General features: G+C 52.9%; 8 protein-coding genes across 8 annotated transcripts; 3 read left to right on the top strand and 5 right to left on the bottom strand.

Moving 5' to 3' along the window:
- Positions 1–306: 306 nt before the first annotated feature.
- PUNSTDRAFT_117809 (Clavaminate synthase-like protein) lies at positions 307–2487 on the bottom strand. Its single transcript, XM_007379122.1, has 8 exons — positions 2286–2487; positions 2166–2228; positions 1683–2114; positions 1456–1632; positions 1200–1394; positions 536–1142; positions 429–471; positions 307–372 (listed from the first exon to the last, which is right to left on the bottom strand). Exons 1-6 carry the CDS (start codon positions 2427–2429, stop codon positions 963–965), a joined length of 1191 nt encoding a protein of 396 aa, XP_007379184.1. The 5' UTR covers positions 2430–2487; the 3' UTR covers positions 307–372; positions 429–471; positions 536–962.
- A 747-nt stretch (positions 2488–3234) lies between these two features.
- Positions 3235–4253, bottom strand: PUNSTDRAFT_140592 (uncharacterized protein). Its single transcript, XM_007379121.1, has 3 exons — positions 3621–4253; positions 3396–3571; positions 3235–3340 (listed from the first exon to the last, which is right to left on the bottom strand). The coding sequence occupies exons 1-2, from the start codon at positions 4102–4104 to the stop codon at positions 3417–3419; spliced, it is 639 nt and encodes a 212-aa protein (XP_007379183.1). The 5' UTR covers positions 4105–4253; the 3' UTR covers positions 3235–3340; positions 3396–3416.
- A 1346-nt stretch (positions 4254–5599) lies between these two features.
- PUNSTDRAFT_140591 (glycoside hydrolase) lies at positions 5600–8596 on the top strand (the record flags this gene model as incomplete). Its single annotated transcript, XM_007379120.1, has 13 exons — positions 5600–5660; positions 5719–6019; positions 6067–6132; positions 6193–6324; positions 6377–6526; positions 6585–6657; positions 6711–6743; positions 6800–6949; positions 7000–7308; positions 7360–7589; positions 7642–7710; positions 7769–8264; positions 8315–8596. The coding sequence occupies 13 exons, from the start codon at positions 5600–5602 to the stop codon at positions 8594–8596; spliced, it is 2352 nt and encodes a 783-aa protein (XP_007379182.1).
- Positions 8597–8998: 402 nt separating this feature from the next.
- Positions 8999–11209, top strand: PUNSTDRAFT_57717 (NGP1NT-domain-containing protein; the record flags this gene model as incomplete). The annotated part of the gene is made up of 6 exons (XM_007379119.1): positions 8999–9179; positions 9235–9383; positions 9437–9602; positions 9656–10158; positions 10207–11052; positions 11105–11209. 6 exons carry the CDS (start codon positions 8999–9001, stop codon positions 11207–11209), a joined length of 1950 nt encoding a protein of 649 aa, XP_007379181.1.
- A 96-nt stretch (positions 11210–11305) lies between these two features.
- PUNSTDRAFT_129892 (uncharacterized protein) lies at positions 11306–12324 on the bottom strand (the record flags this gene model as incomplete). Its single annotated transcript, XM_007379118.1, has 3 exons — positions 11306–11517; positions 11567–12247; positions 12309–12324. 3 exons carry the CDS (start codon positions 12322–12324, stop codon positions 11306–11308), a joined length of 909 nt encoding a protein of 302 aa, XP_007379180.1.
- A 408-nt stretch (positions 12325–12732) lies between these two features.
- PUNSTDRAFT_95977 (Ca2+-binding EF-hand protein) lies at positions 12733–13812 on the bottom strand. Its single transcript, XM_007379117.1, has 4 exons — positions 13687–13812; positions 13398–13548; positions 13163–13310; positions 12733–13108 (listed from the first exon to the last, which is right to left on the bottom strand). Exons 1-4 carry the CDS (start codon positions 13795–13797, stop codon positions 13021–13023), a joined length of 498 nt encoding a protein of 165 aa, XP_007379179.1. The 5' UTR covers positions 13798–13812; the 3' UTR covers positions 12733–13020.
- A 724-nt stretch (positions 13813–14536) lies between these two features.
- PUNSTDRAFT_123879 (uncharacterized protein) lies at positions 14537–16130 on the top strand. The gene is made up of 3 exons (XM_007379116.1): positions 14537–14696; positions 14749–16017; positions 16084–16130. The coding sequence occupies exons 1-3, from the start codon at positions 14637–14639 to the stop codon at positions 16093–16095; spliced, it is 1341 nt and encodes a 446-aa protein (XP_007379178.1). The 5' UTR covers positions 14537–14636; the 3' UTR covers positions 16096–16130.
- A 152-nt stretch (positions 16131–16282) lies between these two features.
- PUNSTDRAFT_80473 (uncharacterized protein) lies at positions 16283–18258 on the bottom strand. The gene is made up of 4 exons (XM_007379115.1): positions 17760–18258; positions 16841–17704; positions 16675–16792; positions 16283–16622 (listed from the first exon to the last, which is right to left on the bottom strand). Exons 1-4 carry the CDS (start codon positions 18090–18092, stop codon positions 16456–16458), a joined length of 1482 nt encoding a protein of 493 aa, XP_007379177.1. The 5' UTR covers positions 18093–18258; the 3' UTR covers positions 16283–16455.
- Between the last annotated feature and the right edge of the window lie 889 nt (positions 18259–19147).

Here is a 19147-nt window from a genome sequence, read left to right as displayed (position 1 = left end):
CTGCCTGCGATGCTCAAGTCGCTTCTTACATTCGTATGCAAGATCAGGGCAGGTTCAGCCGGAGTTCAGTACGTTCAGTCGGCGCGCGACAACGTAGATCAGATTGCACGACGATCGTTTCGCCCGAGGACAAGCGGAGGTGTTCACTGGTGTGTTCGAGCCCCTGACCAACACGGGAGCAAATTTCCTGCCAGTGAAGCTGTGACGTCTGCCGCACGTGACATGCGCTCGATGGGGGAAGACCTTCCCACAGTCTCTTTTCAGCCCGCACCTTCGAGTCGCCAGATTTGGATCCCACCCGCTCCTCGTGCGCCCACTATGCATCTCATGTACACGCTGGACGGCGACGGCAACCGGATATACACACTGAAGGTACCGCGGGCGTCCGTCCCTGCTTTGCCCTTGTCCGTTCGCTGATCTCACTACAGAAAGTAACGGCGAGCGGCAAAATCACGAAGTCAGCGCATCCTGGTATGCACTGTCCATTCATGCAGCCCCCGTTGCGAGATGTTGAACATCCTCGTGTCTCGTCAAGCCCGGTTTTCGCCCGATGACAAGTTCTCGCGACACCGCGTCACTATCAAAAAGCGCTTTGGGATTCTGCTCACCCAACTCCCCAGCAAGCCCATGTGAGCTTTAATCCGGATGTTAGGATGACGAAGGCGAGAGGGCTGCCAATTTCCCTCTTGTAAATGAGGGATATCACACTGGGATGCATCATATTGTCCGACGATGGCAAGTTGCTGACTACTGCTTGCTTTTTGTTACCTATGCGAGTAATATATGCAACCATTGCTCGGGTTGTCTCGATCAGGGTTTGCGATGATATATATACGCTGATTCCATCACATGGGTCGTCATTACAACTACATCCAGCCACTAAGCCTCTCAAGATGTTTCAAATACAAAATACAAGTTCACAGTGAAGACGGATGGGATGAAGCAACTCCGCCACATTATGCTCAGGCCCACTTGGCTACATCGTCGGCCGTGGGGCCGACGGGATCTGCGCTTGCGGCGAGGTTGCATTGGTGGAATGCGCGCACCTGATCCTTCTTGAACGCGCCTACCACAGTATGCAGCAATCCGCGATTGTGGAATAGCACCAAATCCTTCTCACGCCAGTCGTGAGGGTAGACCAGCTGGAAGAAGATCGCGACCATGAGCATTCGCAAGGTGACAGCTGCGCGACTGCCTACCGGAGGCGCAATTCCCGGCCGCTGCATCTTGTAAAGCAATTCTCGCACTTCCTTCAAGTCTTTCAGATGTGCTCCATCGGGGTATAGGGCGCCTTCCCTCTTTGCGGAAGCCGGGAGCGGATCGACGATGATCTCAGCTGCACCACATGGGTGAACTTGGAAGGATAGTTCGCCAGTTAGAGGGTTCTTCCATAGCTGCGGTGGGAAAGCATCGTTCAGCCCATCGTTCAGGCAATGATGCAAGGAGATTACTGACGATAGGCAATGTCTTAATCTTGGATTCCTCCCAAGGCGGTAATTCCTCGTAGGGTAGCTCCAACCCCTCGGCCTCGATACCGAGACCGGTAGGTAACGCATGTGCAGGTGCCATCCACACATATGGGTGCGGTGCGTATTTGACTTTGGCGCGGACTGCAACCGACTTCAGCTCCGGCTGCGGACCAAGGTCAACACCTGTATCGTTTCGCTATCTCACTATCTTACCGGCAAGATATTGAACATTGTCTGTCCGCTCACGAACGCCGTCGTTCCCAACGGCACCGCTAGCTCGTCTCCGGTACCGTCATCGTACCTGCACGTCTGTTCCGTGCCGTGCGGAACCCTAATCGCATATAACGTCGTCACCTTCGGCGGGCTGAGGTCGTACAGTGCAGCGTCGATGTGCCAGCGATAAAAGCGCGTGATTCCCTTCTCCTCGTCCTCCGGAGAAACACGAGTCTTATGGAAGGTCGTGTGCGTAGGATGTTTCAACATGGCCTCTGCCAGGCCCTCGTGGTTGTATACGGTGCCATTGCCAATGAGTTGCACCTGAGGTACGCGCGGAATAGTCTTGAGGTCAGGGTGCAAGATGGACTTCTTCGTCTCTCCTGTCTTGTTGTTACCGTGCCCGTAGGCTTCGGAATCAGGATCGAATGCCTGTAGAGCGTCGTTTAATATTGGCAGAATTATATGGGATAAATGACCCACCTTGGTCAACGCGTACTGTTGCTCCGGCGTCATGTGGACATCTCGGAAGAGTAGAATGTCGTGCTTCGCGCACAAAACCCATATAAGTCCGGCGTTTACTTCACAAACGTAACTGCCTACCTTGTATAGAGCCTCCTCGATCTCTTTCGCTTGCTCGGGCGTCATGTTTCCAGGATCAACGCCCTTGACTTCACGGCCCATCTGCTGGAACTTTGAGGCATCCGCAGAAGCGGGGATGGGGATAGGGATGAGCTCGATGGCCATTTGCGCGGCGTGTGATTTTATCGGGACGACTATGGGAAGAGTACGAGACGTATGTCACTGGCGAAGTGAGCGATGTAGAGCAGAGGACTATGAGCTTATATACTACGCCCGGTCTCGAATGCTCCGGAGCAGGAGATAACAACGTAATATAGCAGCTGTCGGATCTAGCCGAGAGGTCACGTACTTTATTTGATTGGGGCTCCAATTTGGCAAAGCTGCAGCATGGTTCGGCAGGGGCGCCGAGGCTTGTGGACTCCTACAAGGCTTTGGCAGGAGTTTGGCAGGAGTTTGTTGACCATGTTGCAACGAGTGGATACGTCGTGCAGTGGAATTGAGGAACCGTTAGACAACGTGCTCAAGAGAGCCGGAATTTGATGAAACGCGGTTCACCCATATGCACGCAATAGCATCAAGGTGCATTCGGCCGTGTCTTGGACAACCCACGACAGAAAATCGGCCGAACGTAATGATGTTAACGAGGGGCCACGTTGTCGCTCGTGTTTCGTCCAGGGCGAGCACATGCAGTTCGGCGCTCAGCATGGAACTGGGAAGTGCGAAGTTCCGAGGCGATCGTAGGAATTGTCATGGGTGAGCCAAAACTCACCGCCTCACGGAGCATCACTGGTACCAGTCTGCAGGGGAGCAATGCGTCAAGAATGACGGGATCCACATGGCCATAGCACTCGCAGCCCGCGAAAGATCATCTTGGTAGTATGATTCTCGGCGGTCTGCGTTCAGTTATTATCCGGTACGCGGTGTTAGCCATATTACACGCGCGTGGTCGTCGGGAGGTCCGTTTGCCGATATTAGTATTCTGATCAAGGGCTACATACGAGCTGGTACTAATTGAGGGTGACCGCCACAGCACCGTAGATTATGTTATAGAAATCCAAGCACTTGTAGATGCACTACTGCACAAACGAGGGAGGGTCAAGTTACATGTTTCGGGCAGTGAGCTGCACTTACAGGGCATCTAGTACGCAAGAATTAGGCACCGGCGACCACGGCCGCATAAGACGGACCATGATTCTCGTCCTCATCGGGATTAACATATTCCCATGGTTCGTCGAGTTCGAAAAGGTCCGGTTCATCGTCAAGCGCGATGACGGCGCGCACATGAGGCACAACTTCGAAGTTTGAATCTGAGGATATGAATGAGACACAGGACGGGGTCAATGTTATGGTCCAAACCCTTTGCTTTGCGCCCCCGGCCGTGTCCCCGATTCCGTCCCGGTTTGAAGACGGTAAGTTCGCCCAGAGTCACTTCTTTCCGTCCTGACTTACCCGCGCGCTCCTCGTCGCCAGTGCTGCGGCCAACCTGAAGCACATCCGCTTTCAACTTCCGCATAGGATCGATAACGTCCTCGCTTCCACTCCGAATATCCTTCACGTTTCTCCTTCCCTTGAAGCCTGTGTCCTGTGCCATCTTCTCCCCTATAGCTTTCTCCTTGTGCTCCTTGGCAAGCTCGAACTCCCTAGCCTTCTTGACGCGCTGCCTTTCAATCTCGTAGGCCCTTACAGCCTTACTGCCGGAAGAACTAAAGGATAGTGATAGCATAGTGGGTCGGAATGACCCCGAAATGATTCGGGGCGAGCTGGGCTTCGACCCGGAGATATCAGCCGGAAATCTGGTGGATTCCGGCTCGGAAGGAGAGGTCATCAAGTAGTCGGCCATGTCTCAGGACGTAAGGCGTGGCTCGATGGGCAGAATTGGGAGCTGGGAGATAGAAGAGAATGTACGTTGAGAGGAGGGAAGAAGATCCTCGGTATGGGATAGGCTGTTTGTCCGTCGTCACTGCGAGTCAGTTCGTCATAAAAGCCGAGATAAGGCGAAGTAGCGCGCTGGCATAGCATAAGACAAGTCTAAACCCTAACCCTATGCACCACTACTAATTCAGCTAGCAAGGAAGGATAAGAGGTATAGATGGACTCCTCCACACCGTGCTTGATGTAGAGTGCAGGAATATCCTGACTGCCATGAATGAATGAGTGCCGAATTTCCAGAGAAGAAGCAGTGAACCATCGGAAGGCACCCAGGACCATTGAGCCGCACCGACGGATACATGAACAAAAACTCCAGTGCCAGAGCAGCATTTATTGGTGAAGTCAAGCATGTAGGTAGGCCAAGTATTTGAACGTATTGAAGAGCAAGCAGCGACGCAACTTTGAGACACCACTTCATCGAGTACCGACGCCAAGATTCACGGGACCTGGAATTGGCCAGCAAGAGAGAATGGCAAAGATGAGCTTTGGGTATCCTTGGTTCGTCAACACAGTCACGGTAGGGCGTCACTGAGAAGCAGCGTTCTATCAGCTCCAGTATCAGGATGACATTCTGTCCTTTCCTTTCGACAATCAACGTTGATTAGAGAGGGACGCATTCGAGGGACGCGGAAGCATTCTGAGAGCAACAGGGAGGTTGTACGAGAACCGGAGGGAGCTGATGTAAGAATACGTGGTCTGGGTGTGTAACCAACGGGATAAGTAGCAAAGCAGAAGGTATAAGTTCGTTGACGAGTTGGCGCGAATAAGGTTCGTCCAATTCGGTGGTCGGACTTTCAAATTAAGCAAATTCTGGGCTGTCGAAGATTACTATACTTATTGTTAGTACAGTACCGTTTATGACGATGTCACTGTCCTGCAAATTCTTTCCAAGCTGATATAAGCAATTGACGTTCGAACGAACTTCTGCTGCATCCCGGAATTGACGTTGATACTCGGCCAGCTACTGGACGCCATATGACCTCAGTCAGTGGCTTCAACTGAATGTGATGCAAAGCGCGGAGCACCGTGGCGGACAGTCAGCTGTCGCTACTTCATCTTCTACGATGCCTGCTAGCACACTTCGTAGTGCAACTTGACCGCTCCTGCCGGGCGCGGAAGCAGGGAACGAGTTAGATATGGGTCATCTGCCGTCTCAGTTCCATAAACAGCTTGGACTTCCTCGACATATGCTTGCGCAGTGCCATTTCAAGCAGCCGTCGGCCTTTCGATAGTGGCACGAAGACGCGACATTACCGAATGTCAACTCATGGAAACCGTATAAAGCGTCAACATGAAACTTAGCACCATCACTATCGCAGATAGCTAGCGCTCCCTACCATACGATGATGAGGCGGTTCATCCTTTTCACCCTCCTGGCTGGGTTCACCCCGTTCACGAACTCTGCAATGGCCATGGCGTCGATCAGCAACCCGCCTCATACGGGCAGGTCTACGCCAGTTGCTTCTCGTGAGTATCCTCGCCCGACCGTGTATGGCTGGCCTGAAACTTACTATATGTTCATCAGCCAACGCCAACGGCGGAGTTGCTTGGAAAGCCGCCTTTGCTCGTGCTAAAAGCCTCGCGTCGAAGATGACTGTAAGCGAGAAGGCCACAGTCATAACAGGTCAACCTGGCCGGTGCGAGGGCAATACGGGCCCAGTGGAACGCTTAGGAGTTCCTTCGCTTTGCTTGGAGGATGGACCCGCGGGCGCTCGGCCCATCATCGGTTCCTCCCAGTTTTCTGCAGGCGTAGCCACTGCGGCGACATGGGATAGAGACCTCATGTATCAACGTGGTCACGCAATGGGGCAGGAGTTCCATGACCAGTACGTGACGATCGGTCAAGCACTATCAAATCTCATACTCTGCGCAGAGGAATCCATGTCGCACTCTCGCCGGTCACCGGTGGTCCTCTTGGTAGAAGCCCGCGCGGGGGACGGTTTGTGTCTTTTTATCGATTCGATTCAACCATCACGTCTCATTATTGTCTACGTCCTAGTAACTGGGAAGGTTTTTTTGCTGATCCGTATGGCACCGGTGTCGCTGCATATATGACCGTGAAAGGGATGTTAGATGGCGGCGTCATCACGACGGCGAAACATTGGATTGGATACGAACAAGAGACATACCGGTGCCGTAGTTTATCATCCATATATCGGGTTACGTGACAAACCATCCGTCAGCGATCCGTACAATTCGACCGAGGCATATGCAGTATTTCCAGCCAACGAGCAGTCCCCCATCTCGTCCAATATCGACGACGCGGCAACACACCAGCTTTACATGTGGGGATTTGCTGAAGCGGTTCGCGCAGGCACCGGCTTTGTGATGTGGTCAGTATCGGTCACACCATCTGACTTCGTTGATTCACCTAAGAACGTGCCGAACCAGCTCTTACAACGAGATCAACCAGACTCATTCATGCTCCGATCGACACTCTATGAGTAATCTGCTCAAAGGCGAAGTGAGATCTCCACTGCTTGTACCTCTTTGGATCATGTACTCATATATGACCAGCTAAATTTTCAAGGGGCCATTATGTCTGATTGGGTACGCCTGATTACCTAGAGATCAAGTTGCAGTGATCATGCATTTGCTACTGCTAGGGAGCAACTTGGGGCACATCACCCTTTATCAACGCGGGCTTGGATGTTACGATGCCCGGATTCGGCCTAGGAGGAAGCACGATGTGGGGACCGGCATTGACGGCAGCCGTCAGCAATGGCTCGGTATCGATGTCGCGGCTGGACGATGCAGTTCGTGGATGAATTTTTTTCTTTTTGTCATCCGATGCTCATTACAATAGGTCGTCCGTGTTCTAACGCCATGGATCGCCTTTGGGGATGCAGATCATCCTCCGCCGCCTGTGACCTGGAACGCATTTCCTGGCTCATTCAACGTCGAAAACGCATCTTGGCATGACGTCCGTAAAGCACAAACTGCGGACCTCATTCGCCAGATCGGGGAGGATTCAACCACGTTGCTGAAAAACACCAATGGTGCTCTCCCTTTGTCTCAGCCTAAAGTTATTGCTATCATCGGCAGCGATGCTGGCCCAAACACCCTCAGCGCGCTTAATGGTGGTGGTGAAAATAGATACCCCCCGTGGGATGTAGTAGGTCTTTACCGTGTCTGAAGTGGGGGCGCTATGAATTGACATGCATAGAACGGCGCCCTTTCTTTGGGCGGGGGGTCAGGCTGGGCAATTCCACCTTACTTGGTTACACCGTATGAGTCTATCGCGTATAGAGCACGAAGATTAGGATCGCAGGTGTATTCCGTCTTCAACGATACCGCCTATGATGATATCGCCGCGACGGTTCAAACCGCGGATACCGCGCTGGTGTTCGTCAGCGCCTATGCCACCGAGGGAATGGATCGTGCGAATCTGTTACTGTCAGTGTTTCATAGCATATACAACCACGCACACGCGCTCATTTGTATACAGTGATCACAATGGCGAGGAGCTTATCAAGACAGTGGCCAGGAACAATTCCAATACTATAGTAGTGATTCAGTACGTGCATCTGCAGTGACCATGACCTCACCGAGCTGACAGCTGATATCGGTCGCAGTGCCGGCGGCCCAGTCGTTGTCGAAGATTGGTTTGCTCTGGAGAACATCACGGCCGTGATCCAAGCACACTATCCCGGTCAAGAAGCCGGCGATTCCATTACAAGTGTTCTGTTTGGTGACGTCGTGCCGAGCGGCAAGCTTCCCTTCACCACTGGGCGTTCCTTGGACGATTACCCCCCTAATACTATCGTTTCGGATCCCGTCCTATTCCCTCAAGCCAATTTCACAGAGTCGACGCTCATTGATTACCGCTGGTTCAGCGCAAAGGGAATCAATCCTCGCTTCGAATTTGGGTTCGGTTTGTCATATTCGACTTTCGTCTACGAGAACATTCGCGTTCAAGATGTGCATCACACGGACAACACCTCCATCCAGCGTACCAACGAGCCATTCGAAGGATCGGATGACTCGAATAGCTTGTACGATATAATCGCTCAGGTAACTGCGCAAGTTACGAATACTGGCAATGTCACAGCCAGCGAGGTAGCGCAGCTGGTGCGTCAGAGAGCTCCTATCTAGCGTTAAAACGACTGAGAATTTGCTAGTATGCAACCTTCCCAGATAGCCCCGGTGTATGGCTTAGGGGGTTCGACAAACTGAAATCCATCCCGCCGGGCGGAACGGCTACAGCAACTTTCGCATTGCGTAGAAAGGATTTGTCCCAGTGGAGCGTTGAGAAACAGACTTGGTATATTCCCGAGGGTGCCATCAAACTCGAAGTTGGCGCCAGTTCCACCAAGTTATACCTCGTGCGCCTAGTTCTTGAGCTCCAACAACTCGAGCTGATGCATGGTTTCCAGACAACGTCTTGGTCTCATTCAGGGTAATCTAGATGATATGACGCGAAAATGATCGACGATATCCTTTCGTAGTGTACTGAGACCAGAGGGTGTCGGGTGACTTCAAATGCCACAACTATTGGCGGCGTCGAACAAATGACTTTGCTGCGTACAGACTATGAGTTTGTGCTTTCGCAATCTATCACATTATACATGGCAGCTCTTCAACCCACTCAGTATTGCCAGACGTCATATATTCGTATACCTGGTCCACGACCTTGAGAAATGTACCGGGAGCAATGTGGTTTATCTAACCCCAGGTTAGGGGCCTATGGTGGCGATGCCGCCATCTTTGCAGATCCGTGGTCTCTCCCTTCCACAGCGGACCCTGCAGCAAAGATGGCGCCAGTCAAGAAAGATTCATCTTCCTCACAGGCAAAATCCCCACACATGAAGAAGGTTAAAGGGGAAAACTTCTATAGAAATGCGAAACAGGCTGCCAGGGTCAAGATGCTGAACGGCGGAAAACCCGTTCGAGACCGGGACGGCAAGATCATACAGGCTGCCGCATTTCAGAAAGGGGAGGACGAAACAACCCCTGGGCGAGTTCAACCAGATCGGAGATGGTTTGGTGAGTGAAGCGGAATTCGCGGCCTTAGGATGATCGAGTCTGACTTCAGTCGCAGGTAATACTAGGGTCATCTCACAAACGGCCTTGGACCACTTTCGTACAGGCTTGGGCAACAAGAAGCATGATCCTTACTCTGTGCTCCTGCGCCGTAACAAACTGCCTATGGCACTATTAGACGACGCCGCGAATCCCAATTTGCGCAAGGTGTGCCAGTTGATGGCTCTCCCTACCGTGGTTTCATAGACGAATTTTTCTAGCGTTCACACATTGTCGAGACCGAGCCATTTGGCGAAACATTCGGCCCAAAGGCTCAGCGCAAGAAGGCTCGCATAGAAGTTGGTACCTTCGAGGAACTGGGAAAGCTCGGAGCAGCGGCAGCGGAGGAGGCTGAACTCAGAGGAGACACCATCGTCGGACCTTCAAGTACGTGGATCCGTGGACTTCGAAACTTTACACGAAACTTACCAATTCGAAAGGCTCTGCCATGCCGAAACCGGATGCACCCACCCATGCGGACATCATAGAGCCCATTTATGCCAAGGGAACCTCGCGCCGCATTTACGGCGAGCTTTACAAAGTCATCGATTCCTCTGACGTGGTACTGCATATCCTCGACGCTCGCGATCCTTTGGGCACAATGTGCGAGTCCGTCCTCGAATACATCCGCAAGGAAAAGGCGCACAAGCAAGTCGTACTTGTTATCAACAAGTGTGATCTCGTTCCGGGGTGGGTGACGCAGCGTTATATTCAACATCTGACGCCTCGCTACCCAACACTCGCATTTCACGCCTCCCCGAACCACGCGTTTGGTAAAGGAGCCCTTATTCAACTCCTCCGACAATTTTCCCAGCTCCACTCCGACAAGAAACAAATTTCAGTCGGTTTCGTCGGTTATCCCAACGTAGGAAAGAGCAGCGTGATCAATACCCTGAAGAGCGGCAAGGTGTGCAACGTGGCTCCTGTTCCGGGGGAGACTAAGGTACGTTGAGAGGTTGTTCGTTCAAGCAGTCTACTGAAGGACCTATAGGTCTGGCAATACATCACCCTCACGCGTAAGATATACCTCATAGACTGCCCGGGAATCGTTCCTACTTCCGCTCACGACTCGCAAACGGCCACCGTGCTCAAGGGCGTCGTTCGCGTTGAAGCGCTTGCCACCCCCTCAGAACATATTCCGTCGCTATTAGAGCGAGTCAAGCCGATATATCTCGCACGCACGTATGGTGTTCCACTCCCCGATGAGCAAAAGCCAAGCAAGACTTGGGATGCCGAGGTCCTCTTGGACAAGCTGGCGCGGATGAAGGGTCGCCTACTAAAAGGCGGCGAGCCCGATATGGATGGCGTCGCGAAGATTATTCTGAGTGATTGGGTTCGTGGACGGATACCGTTCTTTGTCCCGCCCCCGGAGCGCACGGAGGAGCTAAATCTTCGAGAGGCAAAAGAAAAAGCCAAGGCTACTCGCAAATCCCTCCCTCGCGAGAATAACAAGGCGGTGACGGAGGACGAGAAGACTATCGTCGGTCCAAAGCAAAATCTTGGCAGTATCATCCAGAAGAATGTGTTCATCCCTGAGGATGTTCGGCCTATCGAGCAGGATGCCCAAGTCACTGTGGACTCTGGGGACGAGGAAGCAAACGCTGGGGAAAGGAGCACCGACGATGCAAGTGAAGAGGATGATGAGGAAGAGCTTGATGATGAGGAAGATGAATTTACTGGTTTGTCGTGGGGCGATGTGTTCCCCGAAAGTAAAGATGAGGGAGATGCTTCGTTTGAGCCGTCTTCGTCTGGCGAAGGCGAGTTAGCGGCTATTGAAGAAGCGTCAACCTCGGTGTCTCAACAAAATATCAAAAATCCGCGCATGAAAACGAACAAGGTATTTGGAAAGATCCACGTTAGCAGGAGAACGCTGACCGGATCTGTCGTAGCGAAAAGCGAGCAACTTCTACACCGATGCAAACATCAAAAACAAAAACCGCGAGAAGGCGAAGACGATGAGGTCGCTGCAGACGAAGCGGAAAACCGGAAGATAGCTGCTCATTTCATATGATGCTGTATGCAGATTAGACAGATGCTTCCCGTAATTGCATGATTATACCCAGTGACGGAGTCTATGATAGGATAAACGACTAGACTACTAGCTCCCCTTCCACGGCCTCTGGGTGAAGGGCCAACCGCTCCAGCACGATATCATAACGGTCACGATGCTTGCGTTTCAAATACTTAAGTATTTTTGCTCGCTTGTGCACAAGCTCGCGCAAGCTCCGTCTGTTGCGGATATCTTTCTTATACCGTGTCAAGTGCGACCAGAGGTTACGTATTTGCAGGGTCAGGAGCGCGGCTAAAGGTGGCGATCAGTAATGAAAACAGTCCAGAAGAGGGCAACAAACCTTGTACTTCTGGCCTCCCTGTATCTTGGGGTTTCTCAGGCTCAGAAAAGGCAGCAATTATCCTCCTCCTGTTCTCGTAGGCTATGCCACCAGCATTCGCATTCCTCAAGTCCATAACCTTCCCAAGCATGTTGGCTTTATGTACTTCCTGGTTGAGCGCCGCCGGGAGAGCTGCCACATAATGAGAAGTGTACAGGGATTGTTGCGTTTGGTATTGTTCCGCTCGGGATTGCGCCGTGAGAGCAGGCAGAATGCGGACGAGCTCTTCCTGCTGTGCGCCGGAGACACCGTAATTGAGATGCGGAGGCAACTTGACGGTGTCTACGTTGGGTAGGTCGAATTTGTACTCTTCTCCAAATCCATCCTCGGGAGCGGCCTGCGTAACGCGAGAGTGACGGGGAGGCGTGCTGGTCGACACCGCTTCGACATCCTTTGAAGTAATAATGATTTTTGCGAGATCGCAGTGGGCCCACAGCGTTTCCTCCTCCCCGGGACGAGTCCCTAGAACGACATGGGGTCGTCTCTCGGCATCGAGACGTTGGCGTTCGGCCTTGAGTTCGGTGTTGGAGCGTCTTATTGCGCGAGCCTTCTGCTTCGTTTTGTTCAGGCCAGCGCGCACAATTGAGGACGTGTGAAACGCGGATGTCGATGACTGCCCTCCTGAGACGATGGCACGGGCCACTGTCAGAGCAAAGTAAGGGCTGGAAGTACATGGGGTTCGCAATTCTCAAGGGCAACGTACGAGCCGCGCGCAACATGGTGGCAATAAGGCTTGGCTGGAGTTTCAAGCCTGCTGTTCCACTCCGGAATCGAGCGTTATTATGCTGCAAGCAACACGGCGCTGGCAGGAGCAAGGGAACACGAGCAAACACCTGGGTATACTCCGAGCCAACGCCCGAGAGTCGCGACGCCGAGGAGGCGTGGGAAAAGCGTTGGCATATAAAATCTCAAATTTCGCATCTATGCTCTTTGAGAGAATGCCACGCTGCACGGCGAAGACACAACCGTCGAAAGTCAGTGCCAGTGACCCCCTGGGGCCATTGACTCTCCGAGATCATTCGCAGGCTAGGAAGTGTCGCGGCCTACACCTCGGAGGGCCCGGCATGTCGATTTTTTCCTGGAACATCATTACGGGTGTGCTGTCCGGTTCATGTATAGTCGGTCTGTTACGAGTGTTATCATCAAGCTCTACTACTATACATGCACTTGTGTACGATTGTTAGAGGTCGCAATGATGAAACACGACAATCAAGAATCGTGCGGTACGTGGTTAGGGACAAACTAGATTGTAGCAGTGTATTATAGGTGAGTGACAGGTCTGCGCATTGCAGCTTCAGCGATCCCAGCCATGAGAAACGTGACGAAGATCGTACATACGGACAGACGATGTGTGGTTATCGGATGCAGGATGCGCGAGAACAATGACAACCCAAACAAAGGGATAGAGGAATGCTTTACGCGTCGTCCGTCATGATAGCGAAGAATTCTTGCTCGTTTATCTCGCCATCTTGGTCAAGGTCGAATTCGTCGATCATGGCTTGACTGTTGACAATGTCGGTCATCACTACCGCGGGATGATGAACGAACCAGACGTACAGTTCGTCATCCTCCAGCCGGTCGCCGATCTCCTTGGCTACACGTCTCAAATTCCGCAATGAAATTTTACCCGTGTTATCATCGTCGAAGAGCTGGAATGCACGTCTTATCTCCTCCATGGGGTCACGGGCAAGTATGTGCTCTGACACTGTTGCAGCACCGTCAGTTCATGACCTCGAACCTGGCGGCCCTCAGAGTCGGGGCAGAGCGACGAGTAACAGAATGTTTTACTCACTAACTTTCGCGAAGTCCTCGAACTCCATCAGACCATGGCCTGATTTATCGTGATCTCGCAGTATCTTCAACACTTCCGCCTTCTTGCGGTCAAAACCCAGAGCACGCATAGCAACCTTCAGTTCATGATAGTCGATCGCGCCGTCTTTGTCCTACAAGCACAAGCATGTCAGCCTTCTGAATCACGACATAGTTCGCGTCATATGGAGCAGATGGGCGCGCTCTCGGAGCTTCAAAGTGAACGAAGTCGGTTCGCTGGTGCTATGTGCGCGTTGAGAAGCACTACGTACGGTATCAAAGAGCTCGAATGCCTCCTTGATTTCCTGCTTCTGTTCGTCAGAGAGCTCGGGCCGCTGGTGAGTGCGGCGTTTGGCTTTTTGCGCAGCAGAGGCCGAGTACATGATCGTTCTTCGTTCGTGGAGGATGAGGTCAAATGCCTGCGAGAAACCGAAACGCGCTACACAGGCGGATGGGCACGTGCGACGTGTTTAGCGCGTGGCCCGCGGGGCTCGACGACTCAGGCTCTGACTCGGCTCAAGAACTCTGAGATGACGCGGAACTTCTCGGTCCTCTATTGTTCTGTCGACGGCGTAAATGGCCCTCTCCACATTCTGTACCGCTTGGTCAAGCTGAATCGGACATGATTTTCACTAGTCGATCACGGAACGAGCGCTCCCTCAATGCTTTACGCGTCCCCGGTGAGATGAAAACACGGGGGCGTTTGAGCTGCCAACATGATGTCAACCACATATGTAACGCGCGCACAACCGGCGCTGTTACCTGCTGCATGCAGCCTCTAGGCCGCCGCAGTCCCTTATTATGCTTGCGCTGAAATGAATTCCCGCCGCGCCGTCACTGTAACCGACCGGCACTCGGACGCGGCGTATAGCTGTCTTCACTCTCAGAGTCACGAAAGGTGATGTGCTACACCAACCTTGCATCCGGATGAATAGAAACTCGAATAACCCCATCAGACTGTAATATAATCTCTATTCTCGTCTCACAACAACGATGTGCGTCCCGTCGGGATGATGGGATGGGAACACACGTTGATCCGGCGCTTCGATGCCATGGTTTGAAATCCTCCCACGGTGAGTCTAAGCAATAATGATGGCGCCGCTTTCCGGCGAAGCTCCGTCAGGCTCGGTACGTTTCACCTCGCATACAAATAGAGGCACGGTGTCGTCGAGATGGCTCTCTCTGCAGCCCGTCAGCTCCCTCTTGCAGTGTTCGACGCAAGATGGGCTACGGTGGATACCAACTCAACTTGTGGCGATGGAGGCCATTGCAGAGCGATGAAGTGTGTTTGATTCACTCCTCTGCGGGTTTTTTCTAATCAACTCCGATTTTAGACACTCCGTCACGACATTTCCTTTGATCTTATACAGACGTCTTCACAGGTTCACTACCAGACATGCCGTGACTTGCGCAAGTCACCACCTTCGCTACCCCGTCTCCCCCCTGAAATAGTCTTCGATATCCTGCAGTTCGCAGCATGCAGCAGCACCACACGACCTGACAGAACAGTTTTATCCATCCTCTCACTCGTCTCTCCAATGTGGAAGGAGCTCTCTCACAATATTCTGTTTCGACACGTCGTCATCAGCTCGGGAAAGTCATATCATTCCTTCGTATCCGCCATAACCGCATCGCCAAGGCTGGCATCCATCGTGCTCGTCATGGATATCACCGTTGACTTTGGCGGGCAGCCGGATGCCTTGAGCTACGATCAGATGGCAGACGTCATATGCTGTTGCCCTAGGCTTTCTGAACTCGGCATATCCATTTACGGACAACGTGGTCCTGGTCCGCGAGTGGCACCGACGATACATACCAGAACTTTACGACGTCTCCATTGCGGTCCTCAGATCCGCTCGCTCAGGTTCAACAACTGGTCCGATAGCCCCCGCCTGCTCGAATCGTACCTGTCTGTCTACCGCTCCGTCAAAACGATCAGTTTGTCGGGGATGGCGCCTGAGTTCTGCGTAGACAATGCAAACCAGCGGACCCCCACAGGTTTATCCCTCGAAACCCTCATATTAAATGTTGCTCCGTCCGCAACGTCCTCGTGGCTAGAAGGGTTGCTGACGCCCGCCGCACCCTTGCGCTCTCTGCAATTCTCGCGTGGCCCCGATCCCTGCCTGCTTGAATATCTATTGCGCCGGCACTCGAGTACAATCCAGAGCTTACGTATCCCCCAATGCGGCTATGCCGAAGGCGAGGTCTTGAAAGCGTGCGGTCCGCTGCGCCTGCGTGAGCTTTCAGTAGAAAGTTCATCAATTCGCACCGCCGTGCTCGATGACATCCTGGTGCCAGTTACTGTTGAAGACCTCGCAGGAACGACGGGTCCGAATAGCGAAGGTCAATCCGCAGCACAAGGAGTGGAGCATCTTGCCTTGGGCGTTGGAAGCGAGACACCGCTATGCAGAATCATCCACAAATTGCGCTCCACATACCTGCCCGGTAGAGAACACGAGCGTAGCGTACTGCGGAAGTTAACCCTCCTCCTCCGGCCGGACGGACACGATCATCCACTGCTCGGTTGGCTTACGGAGATATGCCGAGAGCAGGAGATTGAATTACGATGCACGAACGATCCGACCCTATTCCGCTCACTGACGGTACGTACGCCACCTCATGGTCCCTGATCTGGACCGAAAATGAACGCAAAGTTACCTTCCATACAGATCAACGCCTAATATTTCCTCACCGCTGAGTCAAGAAATTAATCCCCACGCTCGTCGATGAACCGAATGTCGATAGAGTAATTAATGGAACGTGTAGAGCGAGTAATACTTCATAACGAATAATCACGTATGTCGCGTTCAAGTGGCCGGCAGAAAAGTTGTCCCATACGAGTGATTGGTCGTCATAGTTAGAAATAAGGACACAATATGTTTACATTTCGGACGACTCGACTGGCGGTGGCTAAGCTACAGTAATAGGGCTACACTCCGTGCGTTACAATACGACGTCGGCTGGAGAAATCGAGCGAGAACGTATGTTATGTTAAAAATGGAGGCAAATGTAGTCTAAATCAAATGGTCCATTTCCACTGGTTACTGCGAATCAGGCAAGGAGCGAGGACTGGCTGCCGAATAGTTACTGGCTGATGGGATATTATCCTCTTTCGGCGCTGAAAAGTCCTTGTGGACACGAAGGTGTTGCCGCAGGTTATCGTGGCGAGAGAAGGATTTCGAACAATTAGGATAGTCGCACTTGTAAGCTAAAGGATGCCGTGAGCGCTGAATGGGGGATTGAAGCGCATGCAGACATACGTTTTTCATTCGTATGTATACTTCGCACGTGGCGTTTAAGATGCTCTCCGCGAGCGAATCGCTTACTGCACCCCGCCACCTGGCAAGTGTATGCCCGCACATCTCGCATAATGCCGTTCTTGAAATTCATCAGCGTGTGATCACTGGTAGAACGACGTAAACTCACCTCCTTAACGTACACGGGACTCGTTGGTACATGGCGGCCGCGACTCTTCTTGGTCAGATTCGGGACGGGGGTTGGTACAACATTCCTCGCAGGGCGAAGGCGTTTGGAGTTTCCGATAGGTGTGAAATCCTGGTCGACCTCTTCGCACTTAATGGAACAAGGGTCATCCGAACCCGGTGCGCTGATAGTCCGCCGCCGTTTGGATCCCGATGCTGCGTATTCCGAGCCTTCTTCGTATTCGCTATCATCGTCGGTTGCTGCCCTGAGTTCGTCGGAGGAACCGTCACTCATGTAAATGCTGGCAGCATCAGAGAGTCGGCCATTTCTATTAGCAAGGGTCATGTCATCGTATTCGCGCTCGGCTTCCGCATCGCTCAAGTTCGTAGGAGTAGCATCCGTGACGAAGGTCCGCGGGTCGATGCCTCGCAAGCTGGCTTCTGCGTAGATATCCAATGGAGGCGAGACACCGGTGATAGGAGCGAAACTGGAGGACGACGTAGGAAAGGCGGTGTGATGGCTATAACGCATTGAATCCTCCGCGCTCGAGGAAGCTGACATGACAGTGTAGTTCGGTTCGACGGAGTTTTGCCGATGGGCAGAAAGGATTATAGAAGATGTCGGTGTGAACATTCCGGACGCCGTGAAGGCAGGCTGAGGTGGAATAGAGTCACCATATTCGTGTCGACCATAAGCATGTGCATGAGATGGCGGACTAGGGGTGTAGTCGGCAGACTGCGCTCCGTCGGGCTGATGATACTGGGTGGGGGTTGAGGGTGCTGAAGAGTACGGTGCCGCTGCAGCGAAGTAGTTGACGTCGGAACCCGCCGCTCGATCGTAATATGGAGATGCGGTTGCATACGAGGCCTTGTATAGCGCTTCTGTAAGGGAATATAACGGTATACTTAGTGTAGGGACTTACGGCTATGGGCGCCTGCATGACTGCGCCATCCATTATCGGTGTTCGTGCATCTGCGTAGTTCATCGTCCTCGCTTGCGCAGGGTAAGCCACGTTGGGGTATCCTGGCGGTGACCACAACGTAAGTCCACTCCCGCTGTGAGACTGGCCGTATGCGCTGTACGAGTCGGGTAAGGGCACGGGTGGAAGGTATGTATCAGCTGATGGATGAACATGAGGCCTTGGATATTGCTCGTCGCCCTCTGTGCTGCGGTCGTGTGAAGAGGAATAAACCGAATTATTTGCCGTTGCGCGTGCTGATGCGATGTACCCCGGGGAGGTGACGACGGTGGACATCGCTAGGTTAGGAGTGCTTGGCTCGACAGGAGCTGATATATCGGGAGGAAATGCGGGTGCGATTTCGAGAGTCCTGGGTCGACGTTCACGATATAGATCGCCAGTGGAGGGTGACTCGGAACGGTAGTCTAAGTCTTGCAACCAGATCACACCGTCAATGTGACTGCTGGAAGAGTCGAGGTGAGGGAACGAAGAAGCGGAGGCAAATACGGTGTAAGAGGGGCTCATAATGGTGGGAAAGGAGGTGAATGGAGCCTAAAATATCGTGCAGCTTACTATATATTGTCAACACAACGGGTGATCAACGAGAGGCAATAGGGGCGACAGTGTGTGTCGAGAGGAAGGAGGAAGAAATGAGATCCGCGAGCGGTCCGTTAGCAATAATGCGGATGCGGCATAGACAAATCAGCGTTACCTGAAGGTGCGGATGCGATCTGGCGGAGTGCGGCTGGTTTCCGCCCAGCGAGCGGCAGATAGGACGTGTGATGAGGAATTTGGGCCTATATCGAAGGGTAGCCGAGGGGGGTAGGTTGTGGATAGTGATAGGATATCGCGGTGAACTGGGTTGACGCGCTAGCTCATGAACGCAACAGCGAGCACTCTGCTGGGCCTGCGTGCATTATTGGCGGCGTGGTTGGGCTGGAAAACGAACATGGCGGTCAGTCACTGTTTAAAACAGTTCGTGCGTATGGCAGCAATTGCCTTTTTAGGACCACTCTCACATTTCGCCACACTCCCTCGCCTCGTCGTCATTTCACGAGGCGCGGGGCGGTCTGGGTCCATCTTTGGCAAGCCTTCGTCGACGTTACACGAGGCTACCGAGTTCCACGCCCATGGTCCGCGCATGCTTCTCGACGCACTGAGGCGGATCATGACACTTCCAGGACGGTCTGTGTCCGATCAACTCCGATCCCGCACCGGGTGACCGGCCGTGTGGAGCTACGCGTAACCCTTCGAGAGGTGGATCCCCGTGAATGCGGAAGGATCCAAAACCTCTCCGTGTTTGCCCGGCATGAGCTGGACACCCGACCATGCGCCGATCGCAAGAAAGCGCG

The sequence above is a fragment of the Punctularia strigosozonata genome (assembly GCF_000264995.1).
Source record: "Punctularia strigosozonata HHB-11173 SS5 unplaced genomic scaffold PUNSTscaffold_1, whole genome shotgun sequence".
In the NCBI taxonomy this organism is placed as follows: Eukaryota; Fungi; Basidiomycota; class Agaricomycetes; order Corticiales; family Punctulariaceae; genus Punctularia; species Punctularia strigosozonata.
The sequence above is the reverse complement of the archived record's forward strand: the minus strand, read 5'-3'. Positions and strand labels throughout refer to the sequence as shown.

Excerpts from the sequence above, each read along its gene's own strand:
- PUNSTDRAFT_117809 (XM_007379122.1), bottom strand. The coding sequence starts at position 2,429 with ATGGCCATCGAGCTCATCCCTATCCCCATCCCCGCTTCTGCGGATGCC. Across the intron at positions 2,229-2,285 it reads TCGAGGAGGCTCTATACAAG|CACGACATTCTACTCTTCCG; the intron begins GTAGGCAGTTAC and ends TTGTGCGCGAAG. Across the intron at positions 1,143-1,199 it reads GGCCGGGAATTGCGCCTCCG|CTGGTCTACCCTCACGACTG; the intron begins GTAGGCAGTCGC and ends ATCTTCTTCCAG.
- PUNSTDRAFT_140592 (XM_007379121.1), bottom strand. The coding sequence starts at position 4,104 with ATGGCCGACTACTTGATGACCTCTCCTTCCGAGCCGGAATCCACCAGA. Across the intron at positions 3,572-3,620 it reads CCGGGGGCGCAAAGCAAAGG|ATTCAAACTTCGAAGTTGTG; the intron begins GTTTGGACCATA and ends TCATATCCTCAG.
- PUNSTDRAFT_95977 (XM_007379117.1), bottom strand. The coding sequence starts at position 13,797 with ATGTACTCGGCCTCTGCTGCGCAAAAAGCCAAACGCCGCACTCACCAG. Across the intron at positions 13,311-13,397 it reads CGAGGACTTCGCGAAAGTTA|TGTCAGAGCACATACTTGCC; the intron begins GTGAGTAAAACA and ends GTGCTGCAACAG. Across the intron at positions 13,109-13,162 it reads CGGCTGGAGGATGACGAACT|TCAAGCCATGATCGACGAAT; the intron begins GTACGTCTGGTT and ends CATTGTCAACAG.
- PUNSTDRAFT_123879 (XM_007379116.1), top strand. The coding sequence starts at position 14,637 with ATGGGCTACGGTGGATACCAACTCAACTTGTGGCGATGGAGGCCATTG. Across the intron at positions 14,697-14,748 it reads GGCCATTGCAGAGCGATGAA|ACACTCCGTCACGACATTTC; the intron begins GTGTGTTTGATT and ends CTCCGATTTTAG.
- PUNSTDRAFT_80473 (XM_007379115.1), bottom strand. The coding sequence starts at position 18,092 with ATGTCCACCGTCGTCACCTCCCCGGGGTACATCGCATCAGCACGCGCA. Across the intron at positions 17,705-17,759 it reads TCATGCAGGCGCCCATAGCC|GCCTCGTATGCAACCGCATC; the intron begins GTAAGTCCCTAC and ends GCGCTATACAAG. Across the intron at positions 16,793-16,840 it reads GTCCCGTGTACGTTAAGGAG|AACGGCATTATGCGAGATGT; the intron begins GTGAGTTTACGT and ends ATGAATTTCAAG.